Here is a 20,295-nt window from a genome sequence, read left to right on the forward strand (position 1 = left end):
AGATTTCCGCAGGGAAAGGCCACGCCATTTCCTCAGAGCACTTACAGGCAAAGAAGAAAGCTTCTCTGTAAGATACCATAAACAAACTCTTATGACATGCCTTTATGATGCTGCCCCAGGGAATACATTAAAAACACACAGCAGACAAGCTCAGAATTGCTGGAACAGCTCGAGATAACCCTTGCCCTTGATGGTGTGAGTGCTCCTGCAGCTAACCATCCCCTCCCCATTCCTGCGCTGCTCTGCGTCTCTGCAGATCCATACTGGCAGCCTGAAGGCCAGGAAAAGGGATTACCACCACAGAAAAATTGCATTTTCTTCCAAACACAACTCTCTCAACACAGTACATGTCACCTGGCAAGCAAGAGGAGAGCTCAGTGGTAGAGGTACAAAATGATTTCAATACAATTGGAGCAGGAACCTTCTGTACTCGACAGCCAGTTCCTGCAGCAGTAAAAAATAGCTGGAAAGCGGAAGTCCCTGACAGAGCAGTAAATGTCATCACAGCAGTTTCTACAGGTGCTTCCCTGCTCTGTGTGAACAAGATATGGACAGTGCCTTTGCCTTGGGAATTTATATGGGATTTATATGGGGATTTATGTGCCAAAATGCACTGCAGCACACAGCCCAGGAACTCAGCAGAACTACTTGACTTTCCTGTCCTTTCTCAAGCCAGTTTAAATGAACCTTTAGTGCCCCAGCATTCAGCTGCTAAAGCTGAGGTTCCTCCACATGCTTACAAGAAAAGAGCAGCCCACTATCCACAGGAGCTCAGCCATGCAAGTTCCTTGTATTTAGAGCTTCAATAGGAAAAAAGATGATGACATCAGAAACGCAAGTCCCTCCCTTTTCAGGTGCTATCATGCCATGTAAAACAGCAGAATGAGACTATGTCACTCTATGGATCTCAACTTTTTAAAAAGCAACACTGTAGGTTTTGCTCTTTTACCTAAGCACCAGTTCAGTGGCACGGCTGTTGGCTGTGTAGAGAATCCAGTCAGGGACAGGCTCCCAAAACGGTGTTAAACATTGTCCTGCCTTGGCTTTTTGGATGGGATGGTAAAACATTGCTTAAACAGTGGTGGACACTGGCTTTTACCAGTCTTTCAGCCCTGCTACTTTGGCTGGAACAGCATGGCTGTTGGCTGCTGCAGGAAAACTTTATGGAGCCACTCCTGCAGACAGAGCCTGCACTGGTGTCTCTGCTGTGCTGAGAGGAACACACCATTTGGAGGCAGCAGGCCTCTTGATCAGGCACTGAAACATCCAGGGATACATCCTGACCATCAGCAGAAAGCTGCTTCCTAAGTTTTGGAGAAGCCTAAAGCCTCCCTTCCCAACTGCCCAGCCAGATGGTCCTGGGCAGCTGCCGCCAGTGCTCTAGGGTCCCCAAGTCCTCTCCCGCCAGGCTCCCCATCTCACTCTCACATTACCTTCCTCCAAGGTTAATTTTTTAACAAACTGAAGTTATTGACATATTCCTCTAATACAAAACAAAAATGCCTTAAATGCCAGAGTTTTTCCCAGATCAGAAAATCTCATCACTGGGCACAGAAGTACAGAGCAATGAGGATGTGAGAGCTCATAAAATACTTATGAGGGAAAATGTTATCAGGCTACTGCTCTCTTCATTGTCAAACAATTCAACCACGTATAGTGAGATTTAAATCTTCCCCTGCAACGAGTGCATGAAACCAATTCAATTTCGTTTTACTTTTACTCATTTCCTCCACATTTACATTCCAGGGCAGTATAAAATTAAAGGAAGCTAGTTTACACATCTTTGAATACTTAACAGTGGTGTTAAAGCATTTACAGTTAACTGAAAATAGCTGCACAGAATGAAAAAAAGAGTAATAGACCGGGCAGTTATGCAGTAAGAATAAAGGAAAACCCAGAGCAGGGATGAACACTTACAAAAAGGTCAATGCCTATGAATACATGAAATTACCAATTACCATGGCTTCTCATTTGGAGCTAATGCAGCCTCCTGGAAGAGGGTCAAATGCAGCCTATGCCTTCCGAATGGTAATTCCACTGGAGTCAACTCGGCTCTAATGGCTTATAGGAAGGCTCAGTTTGGCCCAATATCTCTAGAGGCAGGGGTGAGTCACATTATTATCATGCATACTGTAAAATCTAACTCAAGATCTTGCAACAAGCAACATTATTTTATGGTAAATTGGATTTCAGATATTGACATAAATTGTGATCTATTTGAGACTATTTTTCCTTGAAAAAGATTGAAAGTAAATGCTGGAAAATCCCCAAAACTATCCAGGGGTAATTCTGCACTCACCTGTTGAAATAACAAGTAACCACGGCCCCAGCAATCACCATTTGCTGACAGGCAAGAATGAATTCACTAGTCCAGATAAGGCCAACGAAATGATACCATGCCATGTAGCAAATTCCAGACAGAGCTCTGTATTCTACTTGTCCTCCTGAAGTAGATTGTGCAGTACCTGAAGTTGGGATCATACCATTGTATTATTATAACATACCAGACAAGGGGAGGGAAGTACATGTAAGTGCTTCTGTATCCTTTCTCTTAACTTCCCTTCAATAAAATAAAAAAATAATAATCAGATGATATTACAGAGTTAGAGATAACATTTTTTAATTCAAATTGAATTTTGTAAAAACTCTTACAAAAAGCAAAAGATTGCATTTAAATTGGGATTAAGACAGCTGCCATTAAAGTCAAGAGGACAGCTACAAATTAGTGAAGATTTTTGAGAAGAGATTACTCAAGATTTGAGGAATCAAATAGTTCGGAAGTAAATGAAATCTTAATTTTCTTCATTCAAATTTGAAATAAATTCATGTTTATGAAATGCTTTAGGTTTTTTTCTGTAAGAAGCAAAAGAGATAGACTGCAGAAAAGTGTTAACAATGTATGACGTATTGTTGCAACAAAACAAAACAAATATTTTAATTGCTATTACTAGTTAGAACCATGGCTACTAGTTTTCTCTTCTCTATACTTTGAAATCTTTGTGCAAAATACAGGCACATAGAGATGGCTGCTCTGAGAGGGGGGGGAAAAAAGCAGACATCTCTATGGTAGTATATGCTCCTGTATCCAGGAACATTGACAAATTCACTTATTCAAGCTAAAAAACGTTGCTTCCACTTCTGTTACTAACTAAGAATTTATTCCATATTCAGTAGATGGCTTTTCATGAAAGGAGGGGGCAACTCAGATTACTCAGCAATTAGACCTTTCTCTGTGCAATCCTATTTTTGGCATTTGACTCTGTAGTCTAGTCAGGGGATAATGGCATTAGGACATTTGGTTCTTGTGAAAGTTCTCTATGCCTATAACATGATTTTTTTAAATTTATTTAGCAAGCCTTAAGTTTATTAACCTGAAAGAGAAACATGTTCACCAAATAAAACAATCTCCGGAGGTGAATAGTTTCTTATTCAAACTCCACGAAAGAAATAACAAAGTGAGACATAGAATTGGCTATTACTGCTAGAACAACAATATAACTTAAGCTTTAATACTTCATGTATTCATTTGGTAGACTTGGCAGTGTTATGTTTACAGCTGGACTCAATGATCTTAAAAGGTCTTTTCCAACATAAATGATTCCATGATTCTCTGTTCTCTCACAGGACAACACACCACCTTCAAGTTCAAAACTACACGTACAAAGCTATCCATGAAATAGTTCACTTCTGGCCTATTTTTCTATAGCCACAGACTACTTACTTGGGAATAACTAAAAGTAGAAACAATAAAGACTTGTTTCAGCAACACTATCAGGTACAGATGAGCTTTGTAAGTTTTCAGAACCAGAGTCTATTTGTCTGTAAATAATAAAAATATTAATCTACTCCATAGTAACACTGCAACATTACTTTAAAGTGCTTTGAAAGGATCAAAAAAAAAGTTACATGGGTGCATAAATACAGACATATGTTCTAGATATTTTCTTTTCAAGAGGTTAACAATTTTAGCTGAACAGGTAAGCTCTTTACAGTGCTGTATGGTTGGTCATTCACAGAAATAGTGTCGCTTCCATTATATTCAAATGTATTTTAAGCCTGTGAAGTGCAAGATACTTGCTGGTTTGAAAAAGCTACTACTCAGATCTCTTCTCACAAACTCTTCACCATTCCTCCCCATCCCGTGCCTCCCTGGTTTTAAGCTTGTAAAAGCTTTTTTTTTTTTTAAGGAGAATTTTTGAGGATACAATTATTTACTGAAGTAATTAAAATAAGTTAAGCGCTATATAATTCTAAATTCGAGGGATTTTTAATTTCCCTTACTTCTTCCAGAGGCTCTAGACTGCCTTTTCCAGCAGCACACACAAGTAGCCAAACACGCTCACTACCCACAGCCTCTAGCCCTTACTGAGGAACTTCAGCAAATCATAGGTCAGTGAGATACTAAGTGTCCTATCATTCCATTTTAATGCAAAGACACTATGCCATTGGTAGCAGAATTAAGCACATTTTTCCACCACACAATCCACCTGAACCTTTCTTTTCCAAAACAGGTCTTTTCAGTCTTCATTTCAGTGGTTTTGTCATGAAGATTGACAAATGTTCATATGGTAAACTAGTTCTGTTTGCTTTTTACCAGCCTACTGAAATAACCACCTGCAATAACAACAGTAATAGCTTTGTCTCTTCTGGCCAACCTTATACATGTGTATGTGCACAGTGCTGTGCTTCACTCCACAGAAATCAGGCACAGCCACCTGTGAGTTCACGTTTGATCACTTTGCTGTCTAGATATAGTAAACTGTTTTTGTTACTTCACAGAAATCTGCTTATCAATGTAAACTGATGGATTCCCTGTCTTCTGGGCCTACCAGACATGCATAATTTTGTCAACAAAACTATATGCAATGCTATTTTTGTATGTCAGTAGCTCAGATAAACTTTAAAGCTATCCTAGATACCCTGTCGAGAAAATGATATGCCATTTTCCTCAGTACTGCACTGTGATCTATCTGTTCACACAAACTAAACTTTTTCAACAAAGCCTTGAAGTATGGTTTAATCTGTCAACAGAATATTTTTCTCCAGCTACATAATCACAAATCTTTCTGGTGTGCTATACAGTCTTAGTGATAATACTAACAAGTCAGTAAGGAACTGAAGTCCCTACAGCTGAATCACTAAATCTGGAAACCTCTGATCAGTACAAGTGTTGGTCTGCTGCAAATACTTCAAAAGAAATGATGTTAACAAAGCAAACAGGCACAAGTGTTTGCAGCAGAACTCAGGAGAGTTTCTCCTCTGACTCCACAGGCCGGTGCTGTGCTGCTATGGCAGCCAGCAGAGCAATGTCAGGATACAACAGTGGGCACATGCAGTTCCATCAGCTACATTTTGATACCTCCAGACTTATTACAGATGTTGTTACTCAGCAACTGCTGCTGCTGCTGCAAGGTTTTGCTGATGCCTGCAGCAGCAGGCTGTTGTAAGAGACAAAAATTCCTGGGAAGTCTAGTCTAGCGATTTCCTTATCAGAAACAAAGAGCCACTGACAAAAAAGTAGTGAGAGCCTGTTTATCAGTTCCTGTTAACATGAAAATATGATGCGCCCCTCCCACTGCTAAGTGAGGAAAGGTTCTGGCATCACACACTGAATCTTCATGCTTCCTGCAACAGAATTTGTTGTATTATTTCGTTTAGCGCTTTTCCATGTAGAGGTATTTACAGCTAAGCTAGCTGGCTGTAATTGCAATGTCAAGGCTCCTGCAGGAAATACATTTTTATTGCTGGTTTTGCTACTGCACAGCTTTATGTGGGAGTTTTACTGCTCACTTGCCTGTAGAATGCACCTTCATTACACAAAAATCTCACACCACTTTCTCATCCGATATTACACACACACTATGCCATGTGGACCTCACAGCTCCTGCATACTGCAAAGTCAAAAGATGTGCTCTCCTGTGCCACATGGCCACTTCAAGTTCTGCAGTGAAATACCCACAAATTAACAAACAATAAAACTCAATAACCCTAAGACATATCAGCTTTTCCAAAGCACAGCTGAATTCCATTCCTAGCCAGCTAATGGTTCTAACTGGTGCCACTGCTTGTGGTCTCATGAAGTCTTGGCATTTCTCCTAGTTTTCTAGGCCTGGAATCCACTCAGTCTCTGCTGCTCTTACAGATTCTGAATTACCACGGTACTTAAGCAGGTGCCTATCTTAAAATACATAAGTAGTCCCGCTGATTTTAATAGGATTATCCATGTGTTTCAAATGAGTCATGTGCATAAGTACCTTTCAATTGCAGGCTATAGTTTTCTATGGCTCCCAAGAAGTTAGTTTTTTTCCTCACAGTAACACTAACTTTTGGAGGGGGTGTAAATAAGGTAGCTGTGTGGTCCCATAATGATCAGGTGCACCACAACTGAAACAAGCATCAAGTGCTCCAGAATGGTTAAGATGCAGAGACACTATAAATATAATATAACTAGTGAAGATTCAAGGAAAATAATAAGAACAGGTGCAGCACAGCAGCAAGCCAATTTCATTTACCCATCACTCTGTATTACACAGAAGACTAGTGTTTTTGTAAACATTTCATTTTTTCAGCTTTCTTTGTATATTTGCATTTAAACTACAGTCTAGATAGCCCCAGAAAATATGTAGGTCAGAAGAAAAACTCAAAGTGTCAAACCCAAGAAAATCACCACCTGTATTTTACAAACTGAATCCCAGATAGGCAACTATTTGTCAATGAAAAAAACAAATTGGTCTATAAGAGAAAGCATATCTTTGAAGACCTTCAGAGAAGTACTCTCAACTGGTGCAAAAAGTCCCCAAAACTCAAAAGAAAAAGAAATGTCTCTTATTTACAGGACAATTTTGGAAAACAAATAATGCAGAGCTCTTCTGTCAATGCATTAAGCATACAGTACTGTATGTATTTATTGTTACAGGATATGTAAGTACTAGTCATCCTAGAACAGCAGAACAATCCCCAACAAGCTATTTTACGGTGAGCAGCTATAACAGCCAGCATTTCAGAGGATTCATATTTGGCTTGAAAACTTGAAATACAATCTAAAGGAATATTCTCAATATCAAATCTAATTTACTTTGCATTTGTCCAAATTTTGAATTACAATACAAATCTGAGGTAAGAGTAAGGGACTGGAAATCCAAACAGCTATCTTGCTGACATCGACCTTATAAATCTTCTCAATCTGAGGGTTGGATCAAACACTCCATCACTCCCTGCCCGGGTTATTGAAACGCTCAAATGGCCTTTGTTTGCCGGGAGGAGTTTCCCACCCCTGTGACCAGAGCCGCTGTGAACAGCCGCGCAGGGGGAGGAACACCCTTCCCGCACTGCTCGAGCGGCACCCGGCGGGCACGGGTGCTCCTGCAGGTCATTCCATGGCACGGGAACACCTCCGCCCCCGGACCTGGCCAAGGGCTCAGAGTGCACTTGGGTAACAACAGCCACCACTCGGCACAGACAGCTTAACAAAAGGAATAACTATCAGTAGAAAAAGTGGAATAAATAAAATCGAGTTTTAACCAGAAAAATAATCGAATACATGGAGTGGCATTTTTCTATCTGCATTCAACACTTAGGTTGTAACTTAGAATTGATTTGGATTATTTATCAAATGCACATTCTTTCCTAGCTATTAACATGCTGTTAACAGAAAAATCTTATAAGGACTGACAATTACACTAGAAATATCCTGCCAAAATATCTCAGTCAAAACATGTTTTACTAGATTGCTCATAAAAGCAATATGTTGACAATTAAGTGCCTGAAAATGACCTTCCCTTCTTATTCTAAATCTGCAAGAAGTCAATTCTTTAAAAACTGAAACTTTACTATCACTCTACTGTGCAGCAAGCTTAATCTGCCTTCTCTATTATACTGTTTGTACAGTTTTTTGTTTTCACTAGAAACATCAGCATTCCTATTAAGCTAGGGAGAAGTCAAAAAATACCTTTGAGTCAAGAGTTGTGTGCTGCACTATGAATGTAACAGCAGGTCATAAACTGTTTGAATCCTACTCTCCAAGCAGGCAGAGGGGAAAAAAAATAAAAAATTGAATGAAAATGGCTAGCAGGAAACAGAGAATATAACCAATGAAGGAAAATGGCACAACATGGAAAAAGCATAAAAAGCCTCTCAAAGGCAGTTTTCATTGGGTTTTATTTCCCTGTGAATACATGCAGAATTTGCTTTTGGATATAATGTGCAAGTCGTTATTTTCCTGAAAAGTCTGTAAAAGCATCTAGGAAATACCCAACTGGTTCCCCATCCTGCTCTTATCATCAACCTATTTCTGTCACGTGAGCTAAAATATTTCTACTCTTCTAATGATTTCTATATTTCCAAAAGCTTTTGAAGACAACAGACTCAGCTGTTATTTTCTAAATTTAGCTATAATAAGGGCAAGCTTTACATCCTTGTGTGTGCATATTAAGAGTAAGCCAGGTTGACTTAGCATCAAGGATGTAATATTTCCTCTAATGGTTCTTGTTAATGATATATTTAGAAAATCTGTGTGTTATAATTAATTTTATTTACCTGTTGCTAAATTTATTATAGTTAATGGCTTTCTTAAATTGTATCTGATCCAAGCAGGTGCATGAATGAACATTGGTTGATACCTCAGGAGATGCTCCTTTCTACAAAGGACTAGTGATAAGGAGTGATAAGGTAGTGATAGTGATAGCAGTGATAAGGTATCACACAAGGCCAGTTTCAAAATTACTGCTGCCTGGCTGATCTGTGCATAAATGGTATGAGGATTTTGCAGAAAAGCTAACAACCACACAGAGCTATGTCCAGCACACAATGCTGCTTCTGTAATGGGAAGATCCAGCTCAAAAGAGTATCCATGACACCTAAATCAAAGTGCATCAGCTTGACTATTTAGTCAGGAGGAACAACTCACAAAGAGACTGCAGGTTGGACTTCTGGCCGTGGTAGGTCTGACCCTTTTGCAGGATAAACAGATTATCAGCCAGCCAACTGCTTCAAGCAGCCATTTCTGACAGACAAGAGCTACTCAGGAAAAGGCAGCAGAAACAGAGACTTGCAAACCTGCATGAGTCTCCAATGAAAGATGGAGAGAAACAGATCCCAGTCCAGCCTAAGCAATGGTTGAGTGATTTGCAATGTCAGCAGCGACTCAGACAGATTCTCATGTTACAAGTCAATTGGCTCTTCTATAGAGCCAGAATTAACGGGGTGAGATGAGATGGAAGCTGTTGTGATAGGAGTGAGCACAGCCAGCTTTGTCAAATGGGCTCAGCTATAGAAAGGCTGGAGGCTTTTCTGGCCCAGCAGGAATCTGTAAGCCTGTACAGAGAAGTTACTGCAGCCCCTATATCAAGGGGTGGTGGAAACAAAACAAAAACACAGAAGCATTTGAACAGTTAGGCTGCATTTGGTTTTCCACACAGAAATCACTGCCAACTTTCAGAAAAGAGAAAATCCATGAACAATAGTGTCTATCCACACAATTCTTCAATCAGCTCCAGCCCAAAGAACAACAATTGGCTCCTAACAGTGGCCCTAGAAATTTAAAATGAAAAAATACCAACCCCCAAATCATAATGCTTTCCATGTACAAAGGCTGATGCCTATATGTGGAGTTATCCCCAGAGCTACGCAGAGTTTAGCTTCACTACTTTGGGTGATGTTGCACAGAAGGACAACCTCTCCTTCATTTGGGTGGCATGATGCTGGGCCAAGGCAGCATCCAAATTACCCTGGTTCAATCAGTGACAGATCTTACAGTGGTATATGCCTCAGTAATACAATTTCCATACTAAAAATCTGTTCTTGTGGATCTTTCATAGTGGATGATTCTTTCCACCTCCCTTAGAACTGCAAGAACCTCTGGATTAATCCAAATTCTGTTGCGCTACTCTAAATAACGATAGCAGTTGTTACTGCTCAGAAGCAACATTCTACCTCTGACAATTCAACACTGTTCATCTCCTCTGACTATAAACATTCGCATTTCATAACAACTGCACTAAAATCTGTCTCCTTCCTCCAGCTACTTTCTCCATTTAAATACACCAAATATATACTGTATCTACAACAATCTATTCATAAATTAAATAACTGAGAAAGAACAAAACTAAGGTCTACATACAGAAGCAAAATGGCAATGTAGAAGACTCCAAAAAGTTGGAAATAAAATAAAATTAACAAGTAACTCAGCTGTGTGAATGCTAGCCCACATTTTGTACACTAACACCAAGTCGTCCCACATTTCAGAACTGAACTTAGGAAACGTACAGCACTCAGTCAAAAACATGGAAAGCATATACTTACCTGCAGTTCCTAAGCTAAGTAGTACAGCAACCCAAAATACCCAGAACACAACAAGAATCAGAAAGGTCCAGAGTGGTTGGAACAGAAGGAAAGGAATTCTGCCAATGATTTTACCAACAATTCGAAAGAGCTGCACAGTGAACCGAAGCCTCTTTCTTAGTACAAATATAAGGGAAAGCAGAACAACCTGTTAGAAGAAATAAAAAGACAAATTGTTGGGAGTTTTATCTTAAGAAAATTATCCGAGCGGAATCAGAGTGGCCAAATGTGGGATTGGGGGATACGGATTTCACAAAGACACAACAGCAAGGCATTTTACACAATCATTGGAAAATCCTCCTGAGACACTGCCTATATTCTCAAAGAGACTGTGGATTAAAATCTATTTTTCTGAAATAATTGCTACTGTTTTTTTTTAAACCAAAATAATATTCAAAACTTTGATTAATCTCATGGAAAGCTCATAACTTACAGAGGATATGTAAAAAAAAAATCTGATCTGTGACACATTTATATTTGTCACTGTAAATTGTCAGACTATTCATACCTGGTGAATTCCAGTCTATGGATCCTACTCTTCTTCAAGGAAACAGAACAATCATTTTGACAAATGTCTCATGAATTGCAAATTGACTGTATCCTCACACTGAGCAATGTCTCCTTTAATATTGCAACACCAGAATTAAAAAAATTACTTTAAAAGCTGCAAGCCACACTTAAATTTTCTGTTGTAAAACAAGGTCAATGAGAGAAAAACAGAATTTAACCCCACAATTTGAGGTCTAGACACTGCTGCCTGTGTTTCACTGCCCCTTTCATTGTCTAAAAGAGCTGCCAGCCCTTTCTCCTACTGACAGGGTAGGCTGAATCCACAGATCTCACGTTCATACTGAGCCAGTGCTTTTCTGTTCACTCAACATGATTCTCCAGTGAGCTGATGCAGAGAAAAATAGGGATGGAACACAATTCTTGCATTTTTACACCACCAATGCTAATGCTGTTATATAGGTTTGAAGTGTGGTAGAGCCTTGTGCTGACAAACAAGTTTCACAACAAAGAGTTTTTTATGGTTTTGGCAGGGGTGTTGGAACTAGACAATCTTTAAGGTCCCTCCTAACCCAAACCATTCTACAATTTCATGATTATATTTAAATGCATGTAAGCAGATCTTAGAATTTATTCTCATTTGCAAATCTGAAAGGAACGAGGAATTATTTTTACTGCTGCAGAACTGCTGTAGTTCGAGTTTTCAAGTTAGAGACTACCATTGCTTAGGATAAAATGCTACTTACGGTAACTATTGTTGAGAAGATAGCATATCCAAGTAGAAACTTAACATTTTCCTTTTCTGTTTCCAATTCAGTGCTGGGATCGTTCCTGTAGTCATAATAGAGCCACCAGAGAACACCTGAGACAACTGAGCAGACAAGAGCAGCATGAAGGTGGGCAGTGCTCCCCAGGCTGCAGCACGTTGCTGGTGGTGCCTGCCTGGCCTCCCTCCTCAGCCCTTCTGCCTACCCCGGCTCAGCTCTGAAATGCTGTCACTCAGCAAAGAGAGGCACACCATCCGTGATCACAGAGAAAATTCACATGATGGTCTGTCAGTCTGAGGTAAAACCACAGCAGAACATTGGGTTTTTTGCAGTTATCCTGCAGCTCAGGCATATAATTTCATCGTGGAGATGCAAAGCTAACTTTCATGGAATAACAAGCTTTAGCTGGATGCATTCCTATACTTCTCCCTTTCTAAAGCAGGCAGCATAAAGCCTCACTAAACATTCTTAGAAACAGGAGCATTTTCATAACTGCATTCATCTGCAAAAGAAATGGTGTTTCCAGACATCTATAAAAACAATAAACATCATCATCATCCTAACACTCAGCAGCTGGAACAGCACAGCCAGATCTTGGCACCAAAAAGCAGCCAGGCCTCAGCTTGGAAATGGCTATGGTGAGCTGAAAGTTACTGAGGATGGCCATGGAGAAAAAGCATAGCTGTTTGTTCAACTGCCTCTCCTTCAGTTCAGTGAGGTGATCCATTTAACTAAGCATATGCTAAACAGTAGATATACTTACACAGCAACCCAAATACAACCAGTGCAATCAAAGTATGGACCAGAAGTGTCCGAATGAATCTGAAGGCTAAAACCAGTATAAAAGAGAAGGCTGAAAAATATACAAAGGAAGTTTAATATGAGTGTTACAACCCATTTAACTTAAGCCTTTTTTACTTTAAATATAAATTTCAGGTTCTTGCAGAACTTGGGCTTTTATTTTTAAACAGTGGTCTCAAAAGCAACAGCATTTACTAAAGCTGGCAACCTTTTTAACATTTAAAACACACAGTTACCTGTAACTTAACTAATAAGGAACTTATAGCTCATATATTTAACAATGGGAAATAGATTTTCAATTGTATTTTGTATAATATTTAAGTTCAAATGTTCATGCTGACATAATTTTTTCCATCAACAATTTCTTACAGTACCCTGAAATGAGGTATATGGGCATATCACGGAACACAGAATCTGATATTTCATCAAGCTGAATTTCACCAGTCTATTAAATGCCTCCTGATAAAACATAAACACTCTTTCTTAAAAACAACTCTGCCCAGAAAACGTGAAAAAAAAAACACTTTTAAGTTAAACATATAAAGTTAATAGGAACATTTGAAATCCCATCTTTTAATTGAATATCATTATTCACTGTTTATAACCTTACCTAGTGCGAGGACACTCAGTCCTATCACAGTATCTCTTCCTGCCAATATTCCACTCAGAATTCGGTGAAAAACATCCATTTCATTAACCATACTTATTAAGACAGATGCATATTTGGAATAGCATTCAGGATTTTGTGGAACACATCGATTAAATAATGGAAAGGATTTACTGGAAGGTTAAAAACAAAAATGGCAAAAAAATTAATTACTGGACAAACAGTTTCAAATCCACAGAGATCCATTCCATCGTGCTCCACAGAGAGTGCTGTTAGAAATGGTAGTTTTATGTTTCATCTGCAAAATAAACTCCTAATAACATCATGCCTGCTTCACTGTATCAGAACAGATCCACTCGAGATCAGTCTGGGGAAAAAAAGATTTACTATCTCAATCATCATCAGCACATAGCTCCTATCCCCATTCTAGTCTGGCTTCACTTCCTTTGCTCCCATGTGTTTATATAAAACCTAAATTTATGCTAATATAGCCATAACCTATGTTGTTAGAGATAGTTCTAGATCACAAACACTTTGTATTGTTTTTATGATATATAAGCATTCTAAAAGCCACATCAAAACAATGTTTGTAAGATACAACTAACACCCCAAATATTTATGTATAAAATTATTTGGCACTCCCAGACAAGCTTCTTGTACATATTTATTGTCCCACTTTGGCAATGCTGCACTACAACGGTCAAAGACAAATCAATACCTAAAAAGGAGAGGTCAAGTCATCAGCAATTAAAAACTACTCTGACTAGCTTTGCTTCTGCAATGAAATATTACTGTGCAAGATGAATAACTTTGCTGAGTTTCCTGACAAACAAAAAATAGCCTAGAAAGTTGAAGAAATAAGTAAAACATGCTATATTTTTTCATCAATTTACACGCTCTCCTTTGATCCACAGTATGTAATGTTTTTAAGTGTCTCCTGCTCTCTTCTGTTCTCTTTGTTTTTCAATTTTCTCTTGTTCAGAGCAGATGACTTAGCTCTGCAAACATGGAGATTCCAATTCTTTGCTGTATTTTCACAGCACAGTGGAAATTAAAATCATGGGTTTAAGAATTTTGCCTCACAAATGCCAAATTATAAAGACAGCACCATCCATAGACCTGTGCTTCAAGCTAGCTGGCTATGAAATTATTCTGATGGAAATTTCTGTGTTCAGGATAAGCAGCAAGGCCCAAGATCACAGTCCCTCTTCCTTGGCATTGAAGAAGAGAGTGAAAGTCTGTGCAGGAGGTAAGTTGTTCCTTATATGGAGTGCTTTACTCCTGATTTGAAAAGGAAAACACCCTAAAGGGTAGAGGAATGGAGGGAATGCAGTCCTTGTTTATTCCGTGGGACAGGACACTGGCATGTTTACAGGCACATATGAAACATGTACAAAAATAAATAAACAAAGCAAAACCATCCTGACTATAAAGCATCAAGTCAAATACCAAATGTGGGGAAATAATCTCTAAGAAGCTGTTCAAACTCAAGGATGTTGTAAAGCACCCTGTAATTCTTACCTTGGTGGAACTGGCAGTGTGGGACACAGCTGAGCTGCCTTTGAATTTTGCGTATAACTGGAAACATTCAGGTTGTAAATGCAAAGAAAAGAACCTAAAAAAGGGAGGGGGGGGGAAGGAGAAGAAAAACAAAAAAGGTAATTTATTATTAGTAAAAGTTTTAGAGAAAAACACATTATCAATGAAGTTTTCTTTATACTTCTGGTTTGATCCCTTAGCAGGCCATAATCATTCCTGATATTCCAGAGGGAATGTAAATAACAAATTAGTTGGGTGAATCTAAAGCAACCTCTGCAGATTCTTTTGCCTTCTAGACTTAACTATAGTTGCTACTTATCTTCCTGGAGAGCAGGCACACTGTTTATTCCACAATGCCATACTTGGCTATTAATTCTTGCTCATTAGGATAACAGAAAAATCTAAAATGACAGAAGCTACAGTAGAACTAGGCCTCTCATAAATTAGAATAGAATATATATATATCCAGAAACATGTTCTGGGCTCCAATCAAAATATTACCAGGTACTCTGCTAGTAATACTCTGCTCCATTATACAACACTTCTGGGTAAAAAAGGCTGGATACATCCAAGCCATTCAAAATACAAGACTTCCCTCTCCCTTGAAGTTAATATGCAAACAGTAATGATATTTAGTTACACTGAAAATACTTATCTAATATCACAGGTGTTTATAGCTTTCTGGACACACTAAATGATGTCAAACTACCCCAAAATTAAATTAAAACAAATGTTGTCTATTTAAATAGCAATCCTTGCCAAACAAAACAACAAAGAATACAATACTGACTTCCAGTAAAAATAGTCGCTCATACTCATATGGTCTGCAGTTTACACATACTCCACAAAATAAAGGTTAGGCTACAGATTATTTTATTTACATGCTGGACATGCCTCTCTTGCACAACAGCTACTTCTGACATCATATTCATCTTGAACAGCAGAATCAAATACAATTCCTAGGCATGTCTTGGTTTTCGCTGGGAAGTGAGTGGCTGCATGGTACTTAGTTGCCGTCTGGGGTTGAACCACAACAAGGTGAAATAGCAAACCTTGGGATCTAAAGTGGATGAAACCACTTGTTTAAACCCCTGGAAATTAATAATTCCACCATAATTTTAATTCTGTTTAAAAGAACTGATTGGACAAGTTTCTGAAATAGCAAATGAACTCTGTTCTTCTACTGGGACCCCCACCAAACTTCACTAGTTCATTCTCAGCAGCCAGTTTCCTGCTGTGTAATCCCAGCAATCTGCAGGAATTAATCAACAGCTTTCAAATTTGCATAAGAGAGCTGTAACATTTCTAGAAACTATGGCTTTGAAATAAAGCAGAAACAAGACATTTTATTTTCTGTGGTCATGAACTTTTCAGGAAATTAATGGTAAGATATGACTCCCTAGCGTAGGAAACATAAGAATAACAAAGGGAAAGCTGTTCAGCTGTTCTACAGATACACTAAGGTATTCATATTCCCTGTAGCACACCATTATTCCTTGCAAAACTCTGAAGATCTTCCAAAGAGTTGAGTTGCTCTCGTGGACAACTAGACACGCACAAGCAAAGTGAACTGATTTTGTGGCTTTGCATTTCCAGGTTGCATGAATTCAGAAAGAACACATACCTAGAAAGAAAAAAAGATCCTCTTTTCAAAAAACAAGCTTTCTGAGGTTTATAGGTTTAAATTCTGAGCCTTCTTTCCATCTTTTTAAACTGCTACAAAGCAAATGAAACTTTTTCCACATCCAATCAAAAAAATGGAGCTTGAAGTCACAAATTAGGAAGCAATGTGAGAATATGCTACATTTTTGTACTTCATATTATGTTCTTATATGGGATCAGAAGCTGACAAGGTGGGTGCCATTCTACAAGGACTCAAAGGAGTTAGTGGAATGACTGGGAACTTCAACATGCAACTTTCTTAAGTACAAAGATTTGCTGTATAGAACTACTGCCTCTTTGGCTGAAGTCCCATTTAAGATCCTCTTTAAGAAGGCGACACCATAAAGTATAACTATGTAGCACATCTTCAAATTCTATCTAAACTTTTTAATTTCACTCACCATTTTGCACCATTCCCACTTTTTTCTTGTCTTTCAACATAACGATGTACATATACACGCATACGCTTGACAAGTAGAAAATATGTACCTTATTAAGTTCTCAAATGTTTGATTTATTTAGACATTACGTGCTGTACTTACTTTTTATTAGTCATGTCCTGTCCAGAAAGCGGTGCCCCTTTTACAGGAGCATTCTTCCTACCACATATGTTCCCAAAGCTGTCATATCCAAGCACAAGTCTTTCTGCAGCACCAGCCATCACAGCATAGCCAGTTATAAACATCTGTTAAAATATTTTTTAACATGAAATCATGCTATGATAGCTTTTCCTTTCCATTCAATAAATACCCCTTTTAAGCCATACATTTTTGTCTTGTGGATGCAAACAGTTCAACTTAAAATTCACCCTCTGCACAAGGCCAGACCAAGTCAGATGGACAGGTTTAGCCCTATTGCTTCCTTAGAGCTTTCCTTCATCTATTGTTGAAAGTATATAAATTAAGCAGAGTAACACAGGAGAAGAAAGATAGGAGTCCTGATTAAAATAAGAGGAAAGCATTAGTAAGGTGCTAGACATGGTCTCTACTGAAGTTCATGTATGTCACTAGGCAAGATTCCTCAAATGGTGACTTTTCATGTGCTCACTGCATCTTATTTTACAGGGTGACCTTCAGGACACACCTGGTCAGTATATCTGCAGAAATGTTGAGCCCTTGAAGCTGCTAGTGAATTTAATCACAGGTGTTTTTAAAAACAAAGTATAATCAAAATGCAGGTTACCTGAAATTTCAGGAAGAGACAATCTTTAACACATGAAAAACTTGGAGAGAGACATACTTTGCACTTGGGTGACACTGCCCTGACGTTTTAGTTGTTTTGCTCTCAGATCAAAGTTCTAGTAGATCAGCTCCATGTAAACCCCAGGGGCAACTAAGCACTTCTGTTGGCCAAGTAGCAGCAGTCCTTAGTCAATATGAAACACCTTGTCTAGGAATGCAGCTTAAACCTTCCTGTACCCCATGAGGGCCAAAACAATCCTGGGAAGGAACCTTTCCAAGTGCCAAAAATCAGCAATTCTTCTGTGAAGCTGATGAAGTCCTGAGCACTACTTTACCCAAAGGCTTACTAACAGCACTCTAGCTATTGAAGGACTTGGTGATTCAATGTTCTCCTCTGTCCCATGAGGTGCAAACCACATTTCACACGCACCAAGGACAATACACTGACCTCTGGGGCTACATGCCAGCTGCTGGCACCAGCAAAACTTCTCAGTCCTACATTAACTACTACTAGTTTGCATGGATATGGAAGAAATTCTTTACAGAGAGGGTAATCAGGCATTGGAATGGGCTGCCCAGGGAAGTGGTGGATTCTCCATCCCTGGAGGTTTTTAAGATGAGACTAGATGTGGCACTTAGTGCCATGGTCTAGTAACCACAGCGACAGTGGATCAAGGGTTGGACTTGATGATCTCAGAGGTCCTTTCCAACCCGGCTGATTCTATGATTCCATGAATATTGGCTGTGCTGGAGACAGATTGCACATATCAGATCCAGTACAACTGCTTTCTTCCTTAAGGTTTAGAGCTTTATTTGTTTTTCTAATTTTAACACTCGTGACTAAAGATGGGATCTGGGCAAAAACTGAGTCTCATACACAAAGATGTCAGTATGTACTTCCTTACTCCCCAGGGTAGTCCCATTTTTGCTTATAGTAGACTCTTATTTTACAGTCTAACTAGTTCAGTAATTTTTTTAAATTATGACTGCATATTAATGTCTCAATATGGACATCTTTGTAGATGACATACTACTTCTGGATGTGATTTTTTACAATAACAAAATATTTCCAGATCCACTTTGTTTACATAGCAAGGATTTGTTAATAATTAAATTGTTCTCAGCAGGAAAAGGAGAAATGAGCTGCCACCGTAAGTCAACTGAAATATGCTTTCAGAAAAATTCTGGTATACCTTCTAAAGATGGACATTACAGATCCAGTGGGTACAGGTGAATTTTTTTTAAAGTGCAGAATGCTGGATACAAGCCATAAATACTAGTAAGTAATAGATATCTGTATGACTGCTGGAGGCGTGTGTCTACATGGCAGTGATAAGCACTTCCACAGGGCTATTACTGTAGTTTCATTTTTTTTCATTGTGTGAACAAATTAGCATCATTAAATCTTTTAAAATATTCTAAAAAGAAGATCAAACACAAGAAAACAAATACATGTATGCAATAAGCTATTTCACAGAAACTGAGCAATAAAAACAGTGAGAGAAAACAAAGATTGGAAATATTTACCATCTGCCAGATTTCATTTTTGGCATTTCCTCCACTGATCAAAGCACCAAGTATTAAAAAACCCTATCCTGCTCACAAAGTTCAGCCTCCATTTATGCAGCCTTCAAAATGTCTAGGTATAATTCTGCATTAGCTTCCATTAACAGAGTTACTAGGAACGGAATTAAACAGTGTGTTTACAAAAATCCTCAGTAGACTCGGACATATCACAAAAAAACCCACAAACTTTCACACTTGAGAAAGACAAAGCCTGTTCCCAAAAGCTTGTATGCTGTTCTAAGCACAGGTCAGATAGTGACTTAATGTAGTATCAGATGGACATGTTGCAAGATAAAAAGACTACAATGTATGAAATAAGTAGACATAAGAACCCAGTCAGAGCCCAGACTGATTTACAAAAAGAGAATTCTAAATAATCCGGCCCCATGTATACATAGTATCTAAAGCATATGGGCAGTACTTAAAACTGTCTGTGTGAAAGACATCACAATAAAGACTGCACCACTACAAAGGTCAGATCTGTGCCAGTACAATCCTGCAACCTGTGCCCATCACAATTTCAGTTTAGATTTAGTATAACACTATGCTGAACTCCATGAACTTTAGATCTGATTTTTTTCTTTCAGAAAAAAGCATGCTTACCAAACCAGCCCAGAAGAGACAGAAGAGGAGCAGCCAGAGAGTGTCTGTGCACTTTCTGTAAATGACTGGTCTCCATTCCTGTAGTTCAGAAGCGCTATCTCCAGAGTCCTAAAATGAAAGAAAAGCCCCAAAAAAGTACAAAACAAACTTCCTGCGAAATTAAATCAAGTTCCAAAGGGCGGAGATTTCAGAAGGAGCATAACCTCGCACTTTAAGCGCCGAACACCTGGCAGCTCTCCTCCCGCAGCTGCTGCGCAGCTCGCCCATAGCGCGGTGCGCCGCCCCCGGCCCGTACCCAGCCCCGCACCGCCCGGGGCAGGGCGGCCCCCGCCGCGGGCCCCGCTCCGTCTCTCCGCCCCCGCCGCTGCCCTGGCCCCTCTCCGGCCCCGCGCCCACCTGCCCTGGGCCCCCGCGCCGCTCCATGGCCCCGCTGGCCGGGCGGGCCCGGCGCGCAGCCGGCTCGGCGGGGAGGTGCTGCCCAGGGCTGGGCACCAGCGCCGCGGGGCCGGGCCGGGCCGGGTGGCGGCACCTCCGGCGGCCCCACCCGCCGCTGTGGCCGGGCACCGCCAGCCCCGGCCCGGCCGCTCCTCCCGGGCGCGCCCGCGGCGGGGCCGCTGCGCCGGCGGGAGGGAGCGGCATTGGCGCCCCGCGGCTCCGGCGCTCCCTCAGCCGAGCTCCCGGAACAGCGCTCGGGGGTACCGTCAGCCCGGGGGTCCCGGCCAGA

General features: G+C 39.8%; 1 protein-coding gene across 2 annotated transcripts in view; it reads right to left on the reverse strand.

The window, feature by feature from the left end:
• SLC44A3 (solute carrier family 44 member 3) overlaps positions 1-20,032 on the reverse strand; it is a 39,307-nt gene extending 19,275 nt beyond the window's left edge. The window contains exons 1-10 of one of the 2 annotated variants that reach the window (XM_017827255.1): positions 19,968-20,032; positions 19,572-19,679; positions 16,764-16,906; positions 16,047-16,183; positions 14,542-14,635; positions 13,024-13,193; positions 12,376-12,465; positions 11,592-11,716; positions 10,300-10,486; positions 2,300-2,465 (exon numbers count right to left, since the gene is read on the reverse strand). In XM_017827255.1, coding sequence (XP_017682744.1) covers positions 2,300-2,465; positions 10,300-10,486; positions 11,592-11,716; positions 12,376-12,465; positions 13,024-13,193; positions 14,542-14,635; positions 16,047-16,183; positions 16,764-16,906; positions 19,572-19,679; positions 19,968-19,994 — 1,247 coding nt within the window. In that variant the 5' untranslated portion in view covers positions 19,995-20,032. Of the gene's footprint in view, positions 1-2,299; positions 2,466-10,299; positions 10,487-11,591; positions 11,717-12,375; positions 12,466-13,023; positions 13,194-14,541; positions 14,636-16,046; positions 16,184-16,763; positions 16,907-19,571; positions 19,680-19,781; positions 19,863-19,967 lie in introns of those variants that run through there. The other variant, XM_017827254.1, reaches the window with a different exon arrangement.
• Positions 20,033-20,295: the final 263 nt, after the last annotated feature.

This window comes from Lepidothrix coronata, unplaced genomic scaffold (genome assembly GCF_001604755.1).
Source record: "Lepidothrix coronata isolate B3197 unplaced genomic scaffold, Lepidothrix_coronata-1.0 Scaffold136, whole genome shotgun sequence".
Lineage (NCBI taxonomy): Eukaryota > Metazoa > Chordata > Aves > Passeriformes > Pipridae > Lepidothrix > Lepidothrix coronata.